The sequence below is a fragment of the Ursus maritimus genome, unplaced genomic scaffold (assembly GCF_017311325.1).
Source record: "Ursus maritimus isolate PB19 unplaced genomic scaffold, ASM1731132v1 scaffold_35, whole genome shotgun sequence".
NCBI lineage: Eukaryota > Metazoa > Chordata > Mammalia > Carnivora > Ursidae > Ursus > Ursus maritimus.
This window is the reverse complement of record NW_024426119.1, coordinates 14,925,248-14,949,940: the sequence shown is the minus strand read 5'-3', so window position 1 is coordinate 14,949,940 and position 24,693 is coordinate 14,925,248. Positions and strand designations below refer to the sequence as shown.

At 39.8% G+C, this 24,693-nt stretch overlaps 2 protein-coding genes across 7 annotated transcripts in view; both read right to left on the bottom strand.

Moving 5' to 3' along the window:
* Positions 1 to 13,700: 13,700 nt before the first annotated feature.
* Positions 13,701 to 21,922, bottom strand: GTF2A2 (general transcription factor IIA subunit 2). Its single transcript, XM_008706043.2, has 4 exons — positions 21,802 to 21,922; positions 20,988 to 21,092; positions 16,132 to 16,258; positions 13,701 to 13,998 (listed from the first exon to the last, which is right to left on the bottom strand). Exons 1-4 carry the CDS (start codon positions 21,871 to 21,873, stop codon positions 13,973 to 13,975), a joined length of 330 nt encoding a protein of 109 aa, XP_008704265.1. The 5' UTR covers positions 21,874 to 21,922; the 3' UTR covers positions 13,701 to 13,972.
* Positions 21,802 to 24,693, bottom strand: part of BNIP2 (BCL2 interacting protein 2) — a 37,280-nt gene continuing 34,388 nt past the window's right edge. For 2 of the 6 annotated variants that reach the window (XM_008706073.2, XM_040620573.1), the window contains one exon: positions 21,802 to 21,922. In XM_008706073.2, the coding sequence (XP_008704295.2) occupies positions 21,904 to 21,922 (19 nt within the window). In that variant the 3' untranslated portion in view covers positions 21,802 to 21,903. Of the gene's footprint in view, positions 21,923 to 23,701; positions 23,854 to 24,693 lie in introns of those variants that run through there. The other 4 variants (XM_040620572.1, XM_040620574.1, XM_040620569.1 and 1 more) reach the window with 4 other exon arrangements.

Below are 24,693 nucleotides of genomic sequence, written 5' to 3'. Positions count from 1 at the left end.
GCTGCTGTGCGGAGCGGTGTTACGCTCCGTTATAGGAACGTACCGTAGTTCAGCCATTCTAGCGGGGATGAACATTTGGGGTGTTTCCGGCTTTTGTCTGAGTTAGGCTCCTGGGAACCTTCTGGAACCTGTTTTATAGACAACACGTATACGTGTCAGTTGGGTATACATCTAGGGGAGAAACTCATGGGCCCTGAGTATACATCTGCTCGACGTTAGTGAACAGTGTCCTGCAGTTTTGCAACATGACCTACCAACTCAGCTCCCACCAGCAAGGTGCGAAAGTTCCATTCGTTTCCTCTTGACTACAGGCGCCCCTTGCTTTATTGCGTTTTGCTGAATTGTGCTGCTTTTTCACATACATTGAAGGTTCGTGGCAATTCCACATCCAGGGGGGTCTTGTGGTGCCTTTTTTCCAACAGCATTTGCTCACTTTATAACTGTGTCACGTGCTGGTAACTCTTGCGCCACTTCAAACTGTTTCATTATTGTTATATTTGTTACGGTGATCAGCGGCCTCTTGAGACGGAATCTACTGGTGAAGGTGCCGTTAAGATTGTTGAAATGACAGCAAAGGATTTAGAATATTACATACACTTGGTTGATAAAGCAGCGGCCAGAGGACTGACTCCCCTTTGGAAAGGAGCACTGTGAGTAAAATGCCGTCAAACTGCATCGCACGCTGCAGAGAAATTGTTTATGAAAGGAAGAGTCAATTCATGGGGTGAACTTCGTCATGGCCTTGTTTTAAGAAATGGCCACAGCCACCCAAACTTCAGCAACCCCTCCCCTGATCAGGCAGCAGCCATCATCGAGGCAAAGACCTTCCACCAGCAAAAAGATTATTATTTGCTGAAAGGTCAGAGGATGGTTAGTGTTTTATTTTTTAGCAATAAAGTATTTTCAAATTAAGGTATGTACTTTTTTTTTTTTTACATAATGCTATTGCACACCCACCAGACCACAGTGTTGCATAATTGTTACTTTCATATGCACTGGGAAACCAAAAAATTAATTTGACTTGCTTTATTGTGGTAATTGCTATTTTTTTAAGAGTTTATTTATTTATTTGACAGAGACAGAGAGGGAACATAGGTAGGGGGAGTGGGAGAGGGAGAAGCAGGCTCCCCGCTGAGCAGGGAGCCAGATGCAGGGTCAATCCCAAGACCCCGGGATCATGACCTGAGCTGAAGGCAGATGCTTAACGACTGAGCCACCCAGGCGCCCCGATAATTGCTATTATTGCAGTGGTCTGGCACCCAACTCACAGTATCTCTGAGGAATGCCTGTGTGACTATCTGGCTTTGTCATTTCAGCCATTCTGGTGAGAGGTGGTGGTATCAGATTGTGGTTTTAATTTGCATTTGATGACTAACGATGTTAAGTAGCGTTTCCTATGTTTATTAGCCGTTTGGATGTCCTGGAATTTCTCTTTTGATTATTACCTTTATTTTGTTCAGTGAAATAAAGAGCAAGATGATTTTGTCCGATGAGGATGGAGGGGATATTGGAAATGTTTGGGAAGAGGAGAAGGTATGAGTGTATCACATTGGAAACTGGACAAGAAGCGAGACCAAGGGGTGGGGGGGGTGATGCCAGGCAGCGTTAAGGATCCAATGACATTACGGAGAGTGAGTCTAAGAAGAAATCGGCCATATAGAGCAGGATTTACCCAGGTTTGTGGTTTACCCAAGCAAGTACGAGAGGGGGGCAAAGGAGTTGATGTGACATGCAAGGGAGTGGTCATAACGCTGGGCCGTGAAATTTAATCTGAGTCAGGTGGGAGGGGAGGGGATGGTGCTGGAATGATACAAAGGGTGTAGTGGAGTGCCGTGTTCTTTATGCGTTGGGACTGCTTTGGAGTGAGGGAGTAGTTCTATTTCAAGGAGTGTCTTAAAGGTTTACAGAAACAGTGACATTTGAACTCTCTTAAATCTTTAATTATAGATTTCTCCTTCCACTTTTTTGGGGTAATTTTGGCAATTTATTGAACAAGCTCTAGGTCTTTTCCCTCCACAGTTCCGTATCTTTGGGATTCTGCTGATAGGATCCCATCAGTTTTTTATCAGTGAACATATTCCTGTCCCAAATATTTCTCGTAAACTGGTACTTAGATCTAGGCTTCAGCAGATCCAGTTATGAGATTTTTGTCAAGAACATGTCATAGATGGTATTTTGTATTTCTTGTTGCACTCCGTCTGGAGGCACATACTTTTTTTTTTTTTTTTGGAATGATGGATTGATTGAACTGTGGGGTTTGGACATTGTCAGCCTGATTATGAATTCCCCATAACCTTCTCCCACCTGATTGTTTTAGCAGCCGCTGACGATCATTGCTGCTATTTCATAATGGATTGCAAAACGGAGACATCTTAACTCTACAGATCTTTCTTCAAATCTTTCTAGAAAGCAAAACTTCTCTAACTGTATTGTTCCAGTGAAGTACAGTTATTTCCCATTGTCAGCTTTTCGAACACTAATTTACCTAGTGACAAATTTGTGTACACAAAAAAGACATTGGTATCGTTTTTAAAAAAGATTTATTTACTTATTTTAGGGGGGGAGGAGAATCCTAAGCAGACTCCCCGCTGAACACGGAGCCCGATGCCGAGCTCGCGCTCACGACCCTGAGGTCATGACCTGAGCTGAAATCGAGAGTTGGCTGTTTAACTGATGGAGCCACCCAGGTGCCCCAGTGGGTATTGGTATCATTTTGAACTTGCGGTTTAAAAACATAATCTCTGTGCTGTGACTCACTACAATTATTCTGATGCGCAAAATGCTCCACCGTTGGCTGGTGTATCATTTTCCTCTGGGTACTGTACCAAACGGTCACAAATCTGGTGGCTTAAAACAACAGAAATTTTATTGTTTCGCTGTCTTGGAGGCCGGGAATCCAAAATCAGTTTCACTGGGCTAAAATCAAGGCCTCTGCAAGGCTATGCTCCCTTTGAAGGCTGTAGGGGACAACCTGTTCCTTGCCTCTTCTGGCTTCTGGTAGCTGCCGGCTGTCCTCGGCTTGTAGCCACATCATACCAATCTCGACCTCCATGGTCATATGGCTCTCTCTTCCGTGTGGCAAATCTTCTTTTGCATCCCCCTTATAAAGACCTATAGCATTGCATTTAGGACATACCCTGACGATCCTATATTCTCCCCATCTGAAAATCCTTAATCACATTTGCAAAATCTTTGCTGTATAAGGAAACACATATTCCAAGGATTAGGACCTGGTATCACTGGGGGCCATAATACAGCCTCCTAACGCTAGTGAGAGCCCTTTAAAATTGGGCTTTTAAATCCCCAAAGCTCTGTGTCTTTTTGATAGGACTCCAGTGATTTTTGATAACTGCCTTACTTCCTGATAAAGCCTTCCCAGGTTCTTTATATATTTCTCATTGCTTACCTTTAATCAGCCATTCTCCAAGGAGGTGTGTTTTGTTTGTTTGTTGTTTTTTTTAAGTGTGAATGCTATTTATAAACCACAATTTGGGCATTAGGAATGCTCTTTGCTAGTGAGTTGTCCACTGAATCAAAGGGTCCAGGAATCAGGGGATGGGGGAAAGTGAGAATGACTTTTCTTGATACTACATCTAATAACCCGCTCACAGAATTTTGGCTTCTGTACCTACAACTTCGGGATCTGCTGGCTGGGTTCCCAAGGAAATATGTCCACTAGGAAATGAACAGTACTCTCAATGAACTGGAAATTGAGATTCCCATTTGGGCATTTAAGGTTCTTGTGCCACCGAACCAACGGGGAAAGGGGATTGTTGTATTGACTGGGGCGCTTGATCTCAATTACCAAGGGAAATATGGCTGTTGCTAAACAACTGAGGGGGCTTTCCAGAGAGCCTCCAAAGTGCTTCCACGTTCGGTTGTTAAAAGTTAATGGAAGGCTACAGACTCACCGAAGACAGAATCCATAAGGACTTAAGATACTTCAGGAATCAAGCGTAGGGCCTTCCCACCAGGTAAAGAACCCCAGCCAGCGACGATTCTGACTGAGGGCAACAGGAAAATGATACAGGGTGTGAAAAAAAGATCAGAGATAAACATTTGATTTATAAAAATGAGGACTAAGCCAGCTGTTTCTTACATATTTTTACGTGTTACCCACCTTCCCCCTCTCGTCTATCAAACGTAAATGTTTTGATGGTAACTGACCTACAGTTGAGTCTTAAGATTTCAGCATATTGGGGCGGGGTGGTTGGACTTACCTAGAATTATCGTCACCCGGATGTTCATAGTGACTGGTGGGACTTTTCATCTTTTGGGGGAGAGATTAAGTCTATTTTGTACAAGAAAGTCTGTGTGTGTGTAGATCTCAAAAGAGGCATAAGGAAGGGCATCGCGGATGCTGAGTAGCTGAAGGAGGCTGCTGGATACTGTCTGTTCCTTCAGCTCCATATCAACTCTTCTGTCTTTTCCTCTTCAGTGGACTTCCCCGGACTCCCCGCAGCTGGATTTCTTCTGTTTAGTCTAACTGTTGAGAGGCAGTACTGGGATGTTGGTGAGAAACCATTTTTCTTATACCTTCCAGTAGTGTCTCCAGCAATGGTGGTGACAGCTGTGGGAGCCGGGGTACAGTGCCAGCAAGGCGGCAGCTGTGGCACATGAGGGGGGGCCTCCGGCTGCTGGTCAGGCTCCCCAGCAGGAGCCGTGGTGGTGGTGACTGTGGGTCTTACTCTTTCCCTCTTTGCTCCTTCCAGCAGTAGGAGTGGTGTGCTGCTTCCTTCGTACTCTTTACACACACTTACCTTTCCTCTTTTGCTCCCCCAGCCCTCTGAAGACCTTTGTAACAAACTCCCTGTATTATGTTCCTTCTGATTGAAATACTGAATGTGGTTTCTATTCCGTGGATTGGACACGGACTGATACAGTTCCTCCAAGACAGGTACTGTTGGGGCCCCCAGACGAGCTGGAGACAGTTCTTCAGGGGTCCTACGGATTGTCAAGGCAAGGAGATAATTCAATGCTAAATAGGGTGGTACAGGAATTAAGGGAAAGTTGAAAAGCCTGGGAAAAGAAAGGTGAGGGAAGGCTGCTGCTGCCGCTTTTTTTTTTTTTTTAAGATTTTATTTGACAGAGAGACAGCGAGAGAGGGAACACAAGCAGGGGGAGTGGGAGAGGAAGCAGGCTCCCAGCGGAGCAGGGAGCCCGATGTGGGGCTCGATCCCAGGACCCCAGGATCATGACCTGAGTGGAAGGCAGACGCTTAACAACTGAGCCACCCAGGCGCCCCTGAGGGAAGGCTTCTTAGAAGTGGTGGGGCTCCGGGAGAACAGGCAGAGCTGGGAGAGGCAGAGAGAAGACACATAGCAGGTTTTCCCCTAAGCATTATTTTTTTAAAGGCTAAAAAAAAAAAAAATGTGGCAAAATATACATAACATGAATTTTTTTAAAGACTCATTTATTTGAGAGACAGTGCGTGTCCAAGTACAAGCGGGAGTAGGGCCAGAGGGAGAGGGATAAGCGGACTCCCCGCCAAGCAGGGAGCCCAATGTGGGGCTTGATCCCAGCACCCTGGGATCATGACCTGAGCTGAAGACAGATGCCTAACCGAATGAGCCACCCCGGCGCCCCGACTTATTTTAGAGGAAGAAAGAGAGAAAGAGCACACGCACATATGCATGTGCAGTGGGGAGAGGGAAAGACAGTCTTAAGCAGACTCCACACTGAGCACAGAGCCTGACGCAGGGCTCGATCTCACAACCCTGAGTTCATGACCTGAGCCCAAACCAACCGTCAGATGCTTGATGGACTGTGCCTCCCAGGCACCCCTACATCACATGAAATTTACCATCTTAACCATTTTAAAGTGTACAGTTCATTGTGGTTTGCACTGTTTTGCAACCAATCTCCCAGAACATGTTTCATTTTGCAAAACAAAACTCTGCACCCATCAAACAACTCATCCTTCCAGCCTCAACCCCTGGTAACCACCATTCTGTCTAAATTTGGCTGTTCTAGGTACCTCATGTAGGTGGGACCACACAATATTTGTGCTTCTATTTCACTTAGCATAACGTCCTCAAGGTTCATCCATGCTGTGGCGTGTGTGAGAATTGGTTTTGAAGGCTGGGTGATAGTGCACCGTGTGGATACAGAACAGGTTTATCCCTTCACTGGTAGGCGCTGGGGTTGCTTCCACCCTTTGACTCTTACAAATAACGCTGTCATGAACGTTGGTCTACAAATATTTCTTCAGTCTCTGCTTTTAATTCACTTGGGTATATATCCAGGAGTAGAAATGCTGGATCATATGGTAATTCTTTTTGAAAATTTTTGAGGAACTGCTATACTGTTTTCCATCGTAGCTGTACCATTTTTACAGTCACAAGTGCACAAGGGCTGCAATTTCTCTACATCCTTCCCAACACTTGTATTTTTTGTTTTGTTTTGTTTTGATAGTAGCTGTCCTAATGGGTGTAAAGTGGTCTTCAACACTTATAAGATTTTGTTTCTCGCTACATGGTGTTTAATAAGTCTGTGGAATTTGTTATCCCTGTTTCTGGGGTACTGTGTCTTTTATTCCTATTCAAAAAAAATGTCACTGGTTTTCAGCAATTAGATTAATATGTGCATGGTTATCTCATTTGGAGTTTATCAAGCTTCTTCAGTTTATGGTTTTCACCAAATTTAAAAAAATTTGTTATTTCTTCATTTTTCTCCCTTTATGACAAAAAGAAAATTCTGGATAGATTTTACTGCTAGGTCTTCAATTTCACTGACCTTTTATCCTGTAGTGTCTAATCTATTAATTCATCTAATATTTTATTGCATATTTATTTCTATTCCATTTAATTAAAACATTTTTCATTTTTTCTTATGTTTTTAATACTTGTACAAAATCAGCTGTTTTAATATTCTTGTTTGCTGGCTCTATCATCCCTGCTGTTTCCGGGTCTTTTCCTAGACTACTGTTTCTTCTAGTTATCAGTCACGTTTTTCTGCTTCTTGACATGTCTAGTAATTCTTTAATTAGATGCAGGACATGATGACTGATACAGTATTGAGGATCTAGGTTTTGTTTACTTAAGTGCCGGGCTCTGCTTTAGCAGTTGCTTGTAGATAACTTTGATGCCTTTGAATCTTGTATTTAAAGCATCTTTGCTAGGGTGGGTCTAAGCTAAAGTAGCCTTCACTCCAGGGATATTTTATGGCGACTACTAAGGCATGACCCCTCTGGGGTCTCTAATACCCCGGGTGATTACTGAGGATTCTGCACTCTGGCTCCTGGTCCTACGTGAGCTCTGGGAATTGCTGTATACAACTACCCCCACCCCCAGTCACTTCTTGTTTGATCTGGTAGGGTGTCATTCTATTTACAGAGTGTACCCAGTGAAAACTCTAGGGGACCACTGTATCGATTCCTTTCTGGAACCATGCTAACTTCCAACTACCTGTGTCCCTAAACCCCAATCTCTACTATCCATCACCACACAGCTACACATTTATGTTCTTGTGATGAGAACTTTTATGAATTTTCTTTTAGCAACTTTCAAATATGCAAATACCGTGGTGTTAACTATGGTCACCATCTTGTACATTACATCCCTAGGATTTACTTGTAATTGGGCATTTGTACCTTTTGACCGTCTTTGAACATTTTGACCACCCACCCCTACTTCCTGCCTCTGGCAACCACTGATCTAGTCTCCGTATCTATGAATTTGTTTTTTAGATTCCAATTACAAAAGTGAAATCATACAGAATTTTTTTTTCATTTAGTAGAACTCTCAAGATCCACCTACCCATCTTGCCACAAGCGGCAGGATTTCCTTCTTTATGACTGAATATTCCATTGTGTATATACGTATATGTACGTAGATTTATCACATTTTCTTTATTCATCTGTTGACAGACACTTAGGTTATTCTATGTCTTGAATATTTAAATAATGCTGCAGTGAACATGGGGCAAATGCCCAGAAGTGGAATTACAGGGTAATACGGGAGTTCTATTTTTAATGTTTTGAGGAATTTCCATATGGTGTTCAATAATGGTTGTGCCAATTTACCTTATGAGTTCTTCACGTCCTCACTAACACTTACTTTTTGATAAAAGCCATTCCAGCAGGTACGGGTGTGAGATCTCATTGTGGTTGTGATTTGCATTTCCCTGGTGTCAGTGATACTGAACACGTTTTCATGCACCATTTGTAGGTCTTCCTTAATGTCTATTCTAAATCCCCATTTTAAAAATTGGACTGCTTTTTATTAAGTTGTATGAGTTCTTACATATTTTGAGTATTAACACCTTATCGGATATATGATTTGCAAATACTTTCTCCCATTCAGTAGGTTGCCTTGTCATTTAGTTGGTTTCCTTTGCCGTTTTTCGGTTTGTGCAAGGCTACTTGTTTGTTTTTGCTTTTTGTTGCCTTTGCTTTTGTTTTTTAATTTTTAAAAAAGATCTTATTTATGTATTTACCAGAGAGAAAAAGAGCAGGGGAGGAGCAGAGAGATAGAGAGAATCTTAAGCAAACTCTGCGCTGAGCACAGACCACGACATGGGACTTGATCTCATGACCTGAGCCAAAACCAAAAGATGGCTGCTTAACCACCTGAGCCACCCAGGTACGTGCTCCTGTTGCCTTTGCTTTTCGAGTTAGAGCCTAGATAACCACAGCCAAAACTGATGTCCAGGAGTTTACCACCTGTTTTCTTCTATGAGTTTCATGGTTTCAGGTCTTAAATTCAAGTCTTTAATTCATTTTTTTAAAAAAAGATTTTTAGTAATCTCTACCCCCAACGTGGGGCTTGAACTCAGTCCTGAGATCAAGAGTTGCATGCTCTACTGAGCCAGCCGGGCGCCCCGGGCTCATTTCTGTGTGCGGTAGAAGACAGTGGTGAGGCTGAGTTTCATTCTTTTGCATGTGGCTCTTCAGTTTTCTCAACATCATGTATTAAAGAGACTATCCTTTCTCCATGCATATATTCTTGGTTCTTTGGTTATAAATTAAGTATATTTGCATGGGTTTATCTCTGGGCTCTCTGTTCTACTGATCCATGTGTGTGTTTTTATTTCAATACCATACTGTTTTGATTACTACAGCCTTGTTAATATAGTTTGAAATTAGGGAACATAATGCCTCTAGCTTTGTTCTTAAGATTGCTTTGGCTATTTGGGATGTTTTGTGGTACTTCATCTTAGAAAACAGAATGAATAAAATGACAGGGAAAAAAGCAGAGAGCATGTGTGTCCACTCCCTTAACTTAGGCAAAAGCTTGGTACTTGTCCTTGTATTTCCAGAAGTGGAAAGAAAATAATCTGCAATCTCTGCCCAGTGGCAAAAGAACCAATTTTGAAGCCAGTTTCTCCTGGAATAGAACTTCAAGAGGTTCAAAGAATCAGAAAATAAGAGTTGGGACACTCAAGACAATACTGTTGAGTCTTTCTGCATAATGCTCTTGAGCTAATTGCATTAAATCCTTTGCTGCGTGTTGCCACATTCCTGTACCTATTGTAAAGTGAAATGCCTCATCCCAAACCCCATGCAAATCCTATTACTACTGCAGCATGTAAAAAAAAAAAAAAATAGCTGGGCGAATTTTCACCGAATTAGAGACGGCATTTTTAGAATGGACTGACAAAGGCTTTGAAATCTACCGGAAGGTCCTGGAAGGCTCCATAAAGAGACGGCAATTGTTGTCTAGAGCAGCTGGAAGTTGAGTTATGAGATTGCTATGTGGGTTCCATATGCCATGGTAGTAAGATAATGTGGAGAAAACAAGGGTAAAAAACAAGCCCTAAATATAATGTTTTAGGCCAAATGCTACACATTACAAGCATTCAGTTTAGGGGAAAAAATCCTTTTATTTAAGAAATTTTCTAACATATAGTCAAATAGATGAGTATAACGAACCCCATTTACCTATTACTGAATTTTAACAACTATCGATGCATGGTTAATTTTATTAATATCGCCCCCCCCCCGCCATACCCATCACTTCCCTCATTTGTTTTTGAAGTAAGTGCCAGGTATCATATAATTTCATTCAAAAATATTTAGCAGCAAGCATGGATTTTGATTGACTAGGTTCTCACTTGGACAATTCCGTGTAATATGCTCCTACATGAGTAGCAGCAAGGACTTTAAAAAATATTTTTAAAATTTAAATTCAATTAATTAACATAGTGCATTATTAGTTTCAGAGGTAGAGTTCGGTGACTCATCAATCTTAAATAATACCCAGTGCTCATTACATCCTGTGCCCTCCTTAATGTCCATCACCCAGTTAACCCCCCATAGCCCCTCCAGCAACCCTCAGTTTGTTTCCTATGATTAAGAGTCTCTTACGGTTTGTCTCCTCCTCTGACTGCATTTTTTAAATTTATTTGAGACAGAGCCCACGAGAGGGGGTAGGGTCAGAGGGAGAAGCAGACTCCCCGCTGAGCAGGGAGCCCAACATGGGGCTCAATTCCAGGGCCCCGGGATCATGACCTGAGCTGAAGGCAGATGCTTAACTGACTGAGCCACCCAGGCACCCCTGATTTCATCTTTATTTTTTCTTCCCTTCACCTATGATCCTCTGTTTTGTTTCTTAAATTCCATATGAGTGAGATCATATAATTGTCTTTCTCCGATTGACTTATTTTGCTTGGCATAATACTCTCTAGTTCCATCCATGTCATTGCAAATGGCAAGACTGCAAATGGCTGCATGGTATTCCACCATATATACATACCATACCTTCTTCATCAGCAAGGACGATGCTGTGAAGGACAGCTTGTATTTTCATGTACCCCGTTTTACCGCTTGGGGTTTTACACTCAGCTCTCATGACTGGCTGTTTGGGCTTGGAGAAGCGGACCCCTTCTGACTCTTCCTAGTGCACTGAATGAGGTTGGATCCATTGGTTGAACTTTGAGGTTCCATCAGCTTTGAAGTCTCTGATCTGTGACCCTCATGGCCAGCAGGTCCAGACAGACGTCCGTATATATGTTAACACCCTGAACTCCCAGCTCCGTTGCCTTTTTTTAGTGCAATTTCCCTGATCTGGAGGTCTCACATTCCCACAATCATTTCTCTAGGCCAAATTTTAACTCCTGTGTGGATACTCTCCTATCTTTCCTGCATTATTTCAGCTTTGTTTCATGTGTCTCCCCTACCCAAAGGCCATTAAAGGCTAAGAATTTCCCTGCCCAGCTTTCAAGACCTCTGGTAATCTCTCATTCTCACATCAACTCTTTCACTTTCCCTTACCCTGTGCGCTATTTTATTGAGTCCGCATTTCATAACTAGGCTACAAATAATGGCTTCTCCAGTTGAGAAATTATATATATATGTTTATATATTCATTCATAATACATGTAAATAAACTTCCAAAACTTTAGTACTAGTAGGAATCTAATTGTGACCCACTCAAAACTGAAGGCAACCTACCTTCACATTGTAATCGATGTCTACCAAGAGAGAAACTATTCACTTTTCTTTTTCAAACTTAGCTGAAGACAGATCAGAATAAATAAGCCAAACGATGACCAATCCACTGAACTCCAAGAGGGTACTCTGCCTACTGTTTAGCTGTTAAAGGAGCATTTTCTGCAGTGGACGGACTCTACATCATCACAAAGCCCAGCTTTTACTCTTTGTCAACAGTAGAAAAACTAATGGGTTTTTTCTTCCCCAACGTTAACAGGCAAGTAAACTTATCATTGGAGCCTGTGGCCAGTTGGGAAAGCACCAAGTGGAGTGAGTTCTTGCTGTGACCCTTTTGTAATTCCAGTCCAGTGTGAGTACCGCTATGGGACCATCAGAACACCTACCGCGATCAAAGTGCCAGCTGTTGAGGTGTGTGCGAGTAATGAGGACTGATGGGAGCACACGTGAGCAAACGTGAGCGAGGACCACCGCACCCCCGCCCGGGCAAAAGCTGGTATGTGTGGTGACTAACCTAAGCAGAAGAACAGACTTCAACTGATGGAACGAAGTTCCAATGAAGCTAACTGGATAGAGCACCGAGTGAGTAGTGCAACAGACCGTGTTCCTCCAATCTCCTGTCGTGTCTCTTCACGTATTTAAAGGACTCCTTTGTAAGAGTAGATCAGTATTAGTTACACGCAGAGACAAAACTGGGTTTAAGTTTTGAGGGCTGGGTAGGATGTTGACTTTTAGAAGGAAAGCCATGAGAAAGGGGGGAATCAACATAACCAAACTTGACTGGAGCAGATTACGTGCTGGGTGGTAGGGAAGGCTAGGAAGAGAACCTGGAACTGATTACTAGGATGGGCTGCAAAGATAAAAGTTAAGTGTCAATGTGAGAGTCAAGGATTACACTAACATGCTGAGGAAATACTACAGAAACAGAGCACCGAGTTAGTAGGTCAGGCCAGCCAACAGTACCTTACAACAAACTCCTCACCCAGGGAGTTGTAACAAAATCTACTGATACCCTTTATAGGATTTTAAATTCCCAAACAAATCAACTCCAGCCCTATTCTTCCTTCTGTAAGATCTCAGTGACTATTACTAGCAAAAAAAAAAAAAAAAAAAGTTTAAATCATGACTTAACCAAAAATTTCTACAACTACTATTTACTATCAACATACTTGTCCCCTAACCATTACGTTGAACCTCCAAAGTAAAAAGGCTTTGCTTTTGATTAATTGCAATTAAGAAAAACCCTAATTATATATCCTTCGATAATAGAGGTTGAGTTTGTTTCTTAATCTGCAAAAAGGGAACAAAGGTCTTCTGAGGTTGTGAGAGATTCCAGGAGAATCTCTGTAACACATATAGCACTTGGTCTCCCTCATAATAACGTCAGTTACGCTTGCTATTATCTTGCAAACAGTCTGTGCTGCTAAACAGATCAGACTTGACTGAGCACTGATTGCTTAAAAATGACACTTGTTATATGACGTGCTTCTACAAATGAAAAAAGAGGGACTGTGTAATACAAAGACCTATTTAACATTATAATAGGTTTATTTATAAAAAGCTATTTTGCTGAAAATTATTGCCAACTCTATTACCTCTTGGCAGTATTATCTTTCAGAGAGAGAGAGAGGTAATTTTTCATCCGAGGGTAGCTTTGGCAAACTAACCGAGGTGACCACAGGCGGGGCTGTGAGGAGCCTACCCTCACCAAATGATCAACAGTGTCAGATCCTCATTAAAAATAGCTGGTCTTGCTTCCTGTATCGCCAGCTGCTGAATTTCGGTTACCTACTACCCGGGGCCGATACTCTCCCTCTGATATTTTAGAAAACCCACATTTTTCATTATATATACCTAGAGTGACAAACAAGGAAAACTTTTTTCCTTCAAGTACACAAAGATATGGCATATATTCGATAGGACTTTTTATTGGAAGTCTAGTAATTAAGATGTGGATCTGTTAAAATATATGAAAAATGACCAATATAGCCAGCTGAAGAAATTACTTACATGTCATGGAGAGACTGTTGCTAGGTTTTTTAGTTTTGTTGTGGTTATGGAAGCTGTGTAAAGATTGTCTAACTTTTCCTAATTGTACTTAGGCTTTTCACACCAATGATTGGTTTTACATTTTTAAAAAAGGCATATTCCAATCCAGAATTTGGTTTTGCCCTACTGATGAAACCAACTTCCCTTTACAGAAAAGAATGCATTTCCTAATTTCCTTTGTAAGGAAGATGGTGCTCACTCAAAATGCTTATCTAATATCTTCATATTGCTAGCTTAATAGCTCTACTACTTATTACTCACATTGAATTTTAAAATGAGTTTATTCAAGAATGTTCTTAGGAAGGCAACAATATTTGTTATTAAAAAAAACTTCTGTTTCTTCATGCTGAAAAGGTAATGTAAGAGGCTATAGTTATAAGCTTCTTTCTATTGGAATTCTGATAGTATATATAGCACAGTGTAGTCATTTCTGTGATGCTAGAATAAATAAAAAAAAAAGTCTCTTCTATGCTTCTCTTCAAAAAAGCGATGAATAGTAACAGAAGATGACATAAAAAAGCCATTTTTTTCCATTCATTCTGTAGTATTGGAGCCAGTATCTAGGAAACAGAGGAGAGAAAGAGTAAATTCAAGAAGCAACTTAAAATTTAAATATTTTGAGAATATCTTTGAAAAATAAAACAGGAACTAATGGTGGTGTTGGTGTGAGGGGTGGGGAAGAAGAGAAGGTAAGGCTGAGGGAAGCTGATCAAGGAACTGCCCTGAGAACTTAAATAACTTTCCTTTTAAGGCATAGGTAAGAAGACAATTCTTAGCTCTCCATATTTATGCTACTGAAAAACCAAATTATATTATTTGGTTCATTACATAAGTTATACTGATTGGGTTCCTAGAGCTGCTACATGACCATTTTTTCCCCTCAGGTCCTCTACTGTCCCCCAAATTTTAAACCACAAAGGACCATAACATATATAATCAGAAGAAAATTGTATTTTAATTCCTGGTGAGAAACAGACCAAAATTCCAGCCACTATCACACTCTTCCTATCTCAGAAAGCTGACTTTTAGAAAAAATGGGCTTATTTCATAGTAGCGCTCCCTTTATCTGATCACTAAGGAATGGTAGTTTCTATATTTTAATTTTGGAAAGAAAACATTCTAAGATTGTATTCTTTTCTGCTGACAGACTACACGGAACACAACTGAAGTTTTTCTTGAATACTCAACAGTTTTTTCTTCGAGATCAGTGAATACCTTGTGCTGGAAGCAGGGCAAACTCAGAAACTGTGGCAATAGGTAAGGCTGATAAGCTACTTTTCATCTACTGAATTTTGGAAAAAACAGCTAACCTTGCATCTGTAGGCAAGAGTAGCTGTGCTGTCCAACATGGCGGCCACTGAGCCACTGGCCAGCTACATGTGGTTATTTTATAACTGATAAAATTAAATCAAAAATAAAACAGTTGCCTTACCACATTTCGAATGCTTAAGAGCCATATGTGGCTATTGGAAAGTACAGATAGAGAACATTTCCATACGTACAAGGTTTATTTCACTGAATAGTACTGGTCTACGTCATTAACTTATTTGGACAGAGATATGGAAGTTATAAATTAATGCCCAAATTCCAGTGTCTAGTAAAAACTTTATCTCAGGGTTATGAGGATGCTATTAGTCTAAACTAGAAGAAAATTATGAAACAAGTATACATTATCTGATATAAAGAAATGTTATCTTGTAATCCAGAACTACAAAATTACATAGGTCTTTTCTGTCATGACAGCAAGGAAACAAAGTATTTGATAAGTATCTTAAAAAGTCATCCTTGCTTAAAGTTCTTAGAGTGATGACTCCTAGCTAACCTTCTGAAAAGTAAAGTCATTGAAGTGTTGCTAGTTTCAGAGACTTTCTGATATCTGGAAGAGACGATTTCTTTAAGAAAAAAGGGGGGGGGCCAAAGTATAATAAGACTAGAAAGTTATACAATAAAATCCTAAGTAATGTAATCTCCAGACGGTGTTACAAATTACGCTTTTCTTCTGTGTGCTCTTCTGTCTTCTCTACATTTTTTCATTGATCAGCTTATTTCTTTTGAAACCCAAAATACATAAAATAAGATAACCTAAGAAATTTAGGGTATTTTTCTACATTTTCTTTTGCTTTTCAAAACACCCTCCTTCTTAGAGAGTTTCAGGAACAGCTGTTTAGACACAAATGGTTCAGATCATAAAGTAAAAATATACTTAAACTATAATTAGCAAAAAGGAAATAATCATGGAAGAGAAAGATGTATAGTTTTTGAAACATTTGACTTAAACAAGGTCCTAGATTGGGAATGGATATTTACCATTGTACCTGACAAGGTTCTTAAAATCTTTTAAATGATTAAAAATATAAAATATATAGGCATCCAGCAACACAGAAACTAGGATAAATTTCAAAATTAAACACTCCAAATTGCAACTGACATGGGGGGAGAAATCCCACAGCTTGCTTATTTTTAACCCACACAAATTCAATCTGTGGAAGCAGTCTGTGTCTTATGAAATGTTCACACCTAAAGTCATTAAGACGACTGTCTGAGAATTGAGATCTAGAATTCAGAATTCAGCTGAGATGGAAGCCAGATCTCCAGGCATTTCCCCCCATAATTTCAGACAAAGATTTTTTAAAGACTCACAAAAACAAGATTTCAAGTAGCTTTGCTTTCACAGTAATTAGGTAAACACTTACTTTTACCATCACAGGCTACAATTTTCACTTTATCCACTTTGATAAGTTCTGTCACCTCTCTGAATTCAACGTCATTCAATACAAAAGTCCACACGTTATCGCAGAATCTGTATGTATTTAGAGAGCCCTTCAAAACAAAACAATTAGACATACCATGAAGTCATTTTTTTCCCAAAAGCAATCTGAGAACTCAGCTACCAACTACCTAATTCTCAAGGTAAACATTAAATAGTCCTACTGTTTTAAGATTTTCCTTAATTTTCATCCTATCACTTAAAAAAACCCCATCCTAGATGAATTTATTAAGAGTTAAATACTATAGTTAGCAGCCTATTATCAGCACTGTTTGAGTCTGCAAATTACTTACCTGAAAGGTGAAGAAAAGTTGAAAGGAAATTTGAATTTGTATTTCTACTGCCCTCTTGTGGCAATATGATAAAAGTTCACCTTTCTCGCAGTAGAAAATCCACACAACTTTTGATTCCACCCAAATTTAACTATTAATAGACTGTTGACCAGAAGCCTTACTGAAAACAAAGGCAATTAATACATTCAGGGTACATTCTATGCATTATATTGTGTATTTTTACAACAAAGCTACAGAAAAGAAAATGTTAAGAAAATCCTAAGGAGAAAATACCTTTACAGTACTGTATTTATTGAGAAAATCTGTATGTAAATGGATCCATGTGGTTAAAACCCATGTTGTTCAAAGGTCAACTGCATTTGATTGTATGTGTTAACCCTCTGGACGTGTACAGAAGCAGGGAGCACCCAGAAACGTTCAATTTTAACCCTGCGCTTCACTCAGATGAATTACTGTATTAGCCACAGAAACGACAACGTCCTGTGCAACTGATAAAAAGTTATTTTCTCTTTTTAGGAGCAGGAATATGTGCTTGAACATTAAAAGGAAATTTTGGAAGAATGGAGTGAAAGTGCAAGGATAGACACCAACTGAATACAATCAAAACTTGAGACACAGATACACATGGAATCTTCACAAATGAAATTTAGTAAGAGATTTATACGCCCCAAACCTTCAATTCAGAAAAACACTCTGCAGTGTTACCCGAATAGTAAAAACTAGCCCAACTAAATGTTCTATCAAATGAGAATGATTCGGGAAACTATGACGGTTATGAATGACTTAACAAAATTTTAAAAATGAGTAATTATTATTGGACTATGCTAGGCTCTGAGGATACAAATATGATTCCTTGTCATCAAGAAGCTTCGGGTAGCAGGCGAGAGCATTAAAACAAAATACACAGTATAGCAGTATTATGAACGAGTAATAAGCTAGGGGCACCCAAGGGTATGGAACACATTGGCCACAGAAGGCTTCTCTCACAAAGTGAAGTTTGAGTTTTGAAAAATGAGTAAAAGTCAAGGGAGATAAATGGGACAATAAGTTCCAGAAAACTAAATGTGTCAAGAGGTCCCAAAGGGAAGGAGGTCCTGGAGAACCTTTCGCTGTATCCTAAATGTATTAGGTCAATGAAGGATTTTTGAGCAAAGCAGTAACATCAGATTTGCATTTCTGATAACATGAATTGATTTGGGGGGGGGCGGCGCTGACTGGAGGCAGAAGAGCTGATGCCTGAGAGAGGTGAGAGTGGCTTTACTATAGGAGCACAGAGGTCAACAGAAGTGGAGAGAAGGGCGCCTGGGTGACGCAGCTGGTTGAGACTGACGCTGATCTCAGGGTCATGAGAGTCCCTTGTCGGGCTCTGTGCTTGTCCCTCTCACTCTGCTCCTCTCCTACCCTCTCATAAAATCCTAAAAAAAAAAAAGATTCCCTGATAGGACTTGACAACCCGCTGGCTATGGTGGGGGGACAAAATTTGTTACCTCTCAAGAGTCTGGCTCCAATAACAGTGACAAATCCAAAACTTTTCAGTTTAAGATCTAAATCACCATGTGCAATAAGCAGCTGGGGTGTGGAAGAAAGCCTAGGAGCACGAGCCGACTGACTTTAGAGCCAGAGGGTTGGAGTCATTCATTCAAGGAGAACAGGTGGAGCTCTAGCTAAACCTAAGGAATACCAACAACTGAACTACAAAGGGTCTGAGAAAGAGAGGGGTGAAGAATGGCAGCCAGGGTAGCATGGTTTCAAGGGAAGTATGGGCTTCAACAAAGACGGTTAATCAACAGTATCACAAATGATGCGTCAGGTGTAGCAATAACACAGGAAGAGAAGTCCCAGTGGAGTGGTAAGATTAATGCATGGAAAACCACGTAAGACCTACTGCTAGGTTAACAAAGAATTATATATATAAAAAAATTAGATCTCCTTAGCTACAGTCTGAGCCTGTAGAAGGCTACACAGCCAAATGCCAATTTTCATGTTTATTTCTAGCATCCCTGATCTTGTGTGTAATGTTACCGTCACACCCAATGAGTGATAGCTATGCCACTAATCTGAAGTGTGAACATTCACTTGCAAATATATAAGTGAAATTGTTAGTTATATAAATACAGCAATTTCACAATAAGTGAAGCATATATATTAAATGCTTTCTAATATTTAGATTAAAATAGACAACAATTAAGAGAGCTCATTGGCTAGATAACTTCTGAGCCAACAAAAGCTTAATAAAATGTGAACACAAGAAGAAATTAGATGATAAAAAAAAATTCTAAAAAGATTATATGAGAGTGAGCACATGAGAACGAGCAAGGGGAGGGGGAGAGGCAGAGAAAGACAAGCAGGAAGCCCGACACGGGGCTCAATCTCAGGACCCTGGGATCATGACCTGAGCTGAAGGCAGACGCTTAACCAACTGAGTCACCCCCTCTCTTTAGAATCCCGAATAAATGTAAAATCTTTCTTATGTTTATTTAAATATCTACTTCCCTGTCTTTATGAGAAAGTCATAATCTAGTATCTCAAGTATAGGGATTCAAGAATCAAAAATTTTATTTAAAAAATGTATTGGAAGGAACTTCTTAAATATTAAAAAATAATTATATTTGGCTTTGGTCAAGTAACTGATCTGAACAGTAACTGACCTGGCAAACTGTATCTTGAATGCACCTCTAATAAATACATGTGTTTTTTTTTCCCCATTAATCTACAACTGGGCAACAGTCTTTCATTAAAATATCTTAATACATGTTTATTAAAGAAATGGAACAGGTAGGGAATTCAGAAGGGTGATTTTTCTTGACCATTAAATCTTTTAATGCTTACCTAATTACTATCTGAAGTTTAGTATTTCAACATTGTTACTCTCGCCTGCCAGCGTACATTCTCTCAAAAGCATACGTTGACTCTTTAAAGGACTAGTTCAGTATGAATGTTCTCCCTAAAAATTAGTTCAAGGTTCTTGGCAAATATATATTTGACTTCTTTTGCTAATAAATTTTAACGCAAATTGTTAAAATCTTAATTCTCATACTCAAGTAGATTTTTTCCCCCTGTAACATTCTACTTAAATGATCTAGTTATATGAAATTCATATGAGGATTAAAACAAAAAAAAGCATGTTACCTAAACAATATAGATTTAAACGTGATCTAGCAAAATGCCTTTGAAAATTAGAAATTACCAATGTGTGATCTCTTCTGCCTTTATGTCTCACCAAGCAAAATAGGTTATTTGCAAACATTCTGGACTTAAAATTGATCAAGTGAAGTCTGCTGTAATGGGAGGGGTAGGTAATGAAAGCCTGAGCTTAGAACAGTAAGAAAAGAAAAAACAAGAACAGTAAAGTCAGATGGGCTCAAAAACTAATTATTTCTAGCTATTGGAAAATAGACAAACTTACAAAACACTATGCAAGAGAAATGCAAATGTCCAATTATGTTTAACTTTAGCTACAGAGATCCAAACTGGAAACCAACAATACAACCAGAAAACTATTAGGTATCAACATGGATCAATTTCAAATTAAAGCATCTTGGCAGATTTGTACACATGGTTATACAAAACAGCAACTAATTTTGCAGAATCGTTATTGTTAAAAATTCGAGAACATACTGATAAAATTTTATAAAGATACATTTTACTCCAGATCACTTTTAGGCATGTGAAACTGGTAAGAGACTTATTATATAACATACATGGAGACTTTATCCCTTCACTAAATTTGTTGTCTGCCAACCCAGTATCCACAACCTTGCATGGCATGTAATAGGCACTGAAGTGTTTGTTTGTTGAATAAATTTTAAAGAGCAAATTAACCTCTGTGTTTTTCATATACTGTAACCTTTTAATTTCTACTTTATGGTATCCCTTAAAAAACATAGGCGTAAGTATTATATAACAGTGTACAATGATATTTGATTATATTTATCTATCAATATCGATGTGGTAAAATTACTTCTATTCACCGTGATACTTTCAATGGGCCTTTAGTTTGAATTTACCCTCAAGTTGAGAAAGACAATTTTGTTCAGTTCAGGATTATTGTTCAAATGAGATGAAGCTATCAGACCATTATCTATTACCAGTTCAGGTCTTCATAAGAGTAGGTGGGAGGCAACATGAATGTACTTCCATGGAATGGGTGAAGATCAGAGTTCGAAAACCATAAGTGAGCTTTACGGACTAGTCTGTCACTTACCTTCAATCCTGCAGGTAATGGTTCGGGCGTTTGAAATCTCAGTAACTCTTCAGGGAAGGCAGCCAACGTACATAGGCTGATTTGTGAAACAATGGGGTAAAAATCTACAAACAACTCTATCTCACAGTAAGTGGATAAATTTAGTAAAGTATAATTATTTAACAAATTCCAAACTTTGATTAAACCATCGGGTCCTTTTATGATTCATAAATATGTAGGGGTCCTAAAAAGCACTGTTGTAACAACCACTGGTGCAAGCTTCTAGATTTAGGAAAATATCCTTACCCTGAAATTGACTCTGTTCCTGACCCTCTGCGCCAATGCTGAATTTATAGCTTTATCAAACTGAAGTAGAACTTGAAGGGCAAGTTGGGGGGTGATCTGTTGAGACTGAGAAAAAGTAAAGGGTTTAGATTAAACCTAATTTAGAATTCAAACTCATTCCCCTCTTAGGGAAGGACACTAAAGACAAAATACGTATGAATTATCATCTAAAATTTAAAACTGAGGTTAACCAGAGCCTCTTAAACTAGACTCCCTTGTTCTTCTTTGCCATACTGACAAGGAGTAAAGCCTGACAATGTTTTCTTGCACTGTCCTCACACAAACATAATTTTGAAAAGAAAACATGCCGTGATGTTACACTGCCAGGACAAAACTCCATCACTCCTTTAGTGTCCGGCAAGAGGCATATGATAGATTGAAAGAATGAAGTTTCTTTCAAAACCTAATTTCATCAAAGCTCATAAAATACATGAAAACAAATGGTGTGCTTAGATGAGTTTATTTTAAAAGGTTATTTCTCCTCAAACTGAAACACAAATTCAAATTTAAATCTCAAAAGACTTTATCATCAAATTGTGCAAAATTATCTTAAAGCTACACAGACTATGCCTTATAAATAAGAGAAAACCAATAATCTCAATTTTTATACTTAACAAAAATCTTGAAAATTTAGGCATGTTAGACTACGTCATAATCTTCATCATATTTTATGCCCTGTACTCAGGATGGGATAAATACTGACTCGCTGGGTCAAAGAGTCGAGCAAAACTTACTGCAGACTAATCTAAATAGAAGTTGGTTTGTAGTCTCCCACCTGTATGAGCTCATCAAGGCTCTCCTGGAGACTGTTTCCCAAAGTGGTATTTCTGTATAACTGATATGCCATGGCTTAGGAGGAAGAAATTGTTTTTCTTATTCAGGCTTGCATTGATGTCCTAAAAATTTAATATGAAAATATTAAGCATTATAAACCACATATGTAATACAGTCTACTTCATACATTCTAATATATGCTATCACAACTCTTAATAATTGCAAACTGCTATATAATTAAGACAAAGGTTAAAAATGACTTTTCTAATTTTTTGACATAGGCATTTATACTCCTTTCTACAAATATACTTATTAAAACATACATCTTTACCATTTCTTTTAAAAGTCTGCCTTTTGACCTAATCTAGAATGAATTTACCGTGTTAATCTCTCTTTACTGTCAGTCAGTGATCCAGACAATCTTTGGCTCACACTTGCAGGCCCTCCATTTTTTTCCCTTAACGTTTGGTATTTAGAGAGTGCCTACCAACAAGATAGCACTGTGATAGGCAGGAGGGAGAAGGAGATGAATAAGGATATGCTCCCAGACTCTCAAAAACTTTTACTCTACAGATGGTAACAGATACACCAAACAGTATTTAACTCAGCAGGGAATAAGCACCGTGACAGATACACACGGTGTGTGATGGAGGCTACCTGTGGACTGAGTGAGCTCGTTCACAAAAGCTTCCTGATTCTTCAAGCTAGACTTCAGCCAAGCAAAGGCAGAAGATGATCTTAGGCTGAAAGAACAGAATGAGTAAAGCCACAGGAGTATGAAATCATACAGTGTGTAGAGAGAACTATAAATTGTTCCACAGTATTAAGGTGGAAGTATGAAGAGGAAGTAGTAGGAGATGGAGCTGAAAAAGATGGCATGGATGTATTTGTTCCAACAGGAGGGATGCCAGGGTGAATGTACTGGAAGATGAGAAGGAGATGAGGGCTTGAATAGGGTGACAGTAGTTTCGACAAATACTGAGCTACAAGTCATATACAAGATCCCTGACCTCATGGCACTTTCAGCTTAGAGATGGACAGGAGACATACTCAGGAGTTAGCAGGCAAAACTCAGCAAAAATAACGACTAGTTATCAGTCTTCACATTATATACCTGCGAACACTTGATACAAGAGATCATTTCTGCTTTCTTGAAACCTTTTCTTTGGCTTTTGGGGCCCCACACTCTGTTCTCTCTTCCCAACTCACTGGATACAAGTACTGTATGCGTTTTCTTTGGCTGATCCCTCCGCGGGTACCTGACTTCTATTTGAGTGCCCTAAGGCTTCTTAGGTCTTCTCTAGATGCTTTACTCCCTTAGTTGGTATTAGGCTATCTGCTGATGACTCCCCAATGTACATCCCCAGTCCTTTGCCCCTTGTTGCCCTATATAAAATTGCCTCCTTGCCACTGAATGGAAATATCAAGTAGGTAGCTCAAATGAAACGTCAAAAACCGACTTCCTGATACTGTCCCTCCAAACCTTTTCTGCCCTCACCTTGCCCGCCTTAGTAAACAGTCAATCTAGTCTAGGCTAAGATAGCCCCCAAATTCTGCATTCGGCATTAGCTGCTTTCTCACCCTGCATCTAATCAGTCTTTTGAGCTCTAAGCATAGCCACAAGCTGACAAATTTTACCACCTCCAGCACTCCCACCCAGTCCCCATCTACCAGCAGGATTACTGCGAGAGCCCTGTAGGAGGTCTCCCTGCTTCCACAACTGCCCGTAACACCCCTGCCCCTAGCGCAGCCGCACTGAGCCTTTTACAACATAAATCAAACCACATGACTCATGTATTCAAAACCTCCAATAGAAGCATCCCGTTTCAGAATAAAAAAGTCCTCCGAATGGTTTGCAAGGCCAAGATAATCAGGGTCCTCCACTATCTCGATGAACTTACCTTCTGCCACTTATTCCTTCATTCTCTCTGCTGCGGTCATACTGGTCCCTTGCTGGTTTTCAATATGGCAAGATAGTCTTGCTTTAGTGTCTTCGCACTGTCTGTCCTTTTTGCTTCAAATGTTCTTCCCAGATCCCTTCATGGTTCACTCCCTGATTTAATTCAGATCTCTGCTCAAATGTCACCTCATCAGAAAGAACTTCTGTGACCAACCTATAAAAAGGAACTACCCCCCTTTCCCCTTATACTACTTTAATTCATACCGTTGACTGAAGCTGACATACACACGCTGATTGTTTCCGTCCGCTAAAACAGATGTTCCGTAGGATGGGGACTTCTGTTACAGTGACAAATTTACCATCTATAACAATGCCTGGCACACAGTACGCATTCAGTAAGTATTTGTTAGTGACTAAGTAACTGGGCGGTATATCTAAATGCCATCATCAAATATTAGAAACTTGTCTAAGTGTGATACAAAGACTTCTACTTTACTGAGGAAAATGAAGCAATGCAAACTTCCAGACTCTCAAAACGGCATCAAACCACCTAACAAAATCCACAACCACATACTCTGCCTCCCCGCCGGTCACTATAGCCAAACTATCCATGCGGTTATCCACACAAATACAGTCTTTCTATCTCTGCATCAAGCCTATTCTCGAGTACACTCAAGAATATTGTTCCAACAACTGAATTAGTCCTTCTCTCCCTCACCATCAAATTTCCCATCTCTATGGATTATTACCATCAGCAAACAAATAGGTGGCTACTTCTCCCATCTCCCCCCCCCCCAAAAAAAGTCTCAACTCCCTTTCCTCACTAGCTACACTGTATTTCTCTGTTCCGCTGTGCAGCAAGGCTCCTAAAAGTCATCCATACTCACTGTCTTCTCATTCCTTTTCTCCCCTTTTCTCTTATACTCACTCTTCACTCCTCATAGGCTCACTTCTTATACTCACTCCTCATAGGCTTTTGCCTCCAACACTCAA

Excerpts from the sequence above, each read along its gene's own strand:
- GTF2A2 (XM_008706043.2), bottom strand. The coding sequence starts at position 21,873 with ATGGCATATCAGTTATACAGAAATACCACTTTGGGAAACAGTCTCCAG. Across the intron at positions 21,093-21,801 it reads GCCTTGATGAGCTCATACAG|TCTCAACAGATCACCCCCCA; the intron begins GTGGGAGACTAC and ends ACTTTTTCTCAG. Across the intron at positions 16,259-20,987 it reads GGAACAGAGTCAATTTCAGG|GGCTCTCTAAATACATACAG; the intron begins GTAAGGATATTT and ends TTTGTTTTGAAG.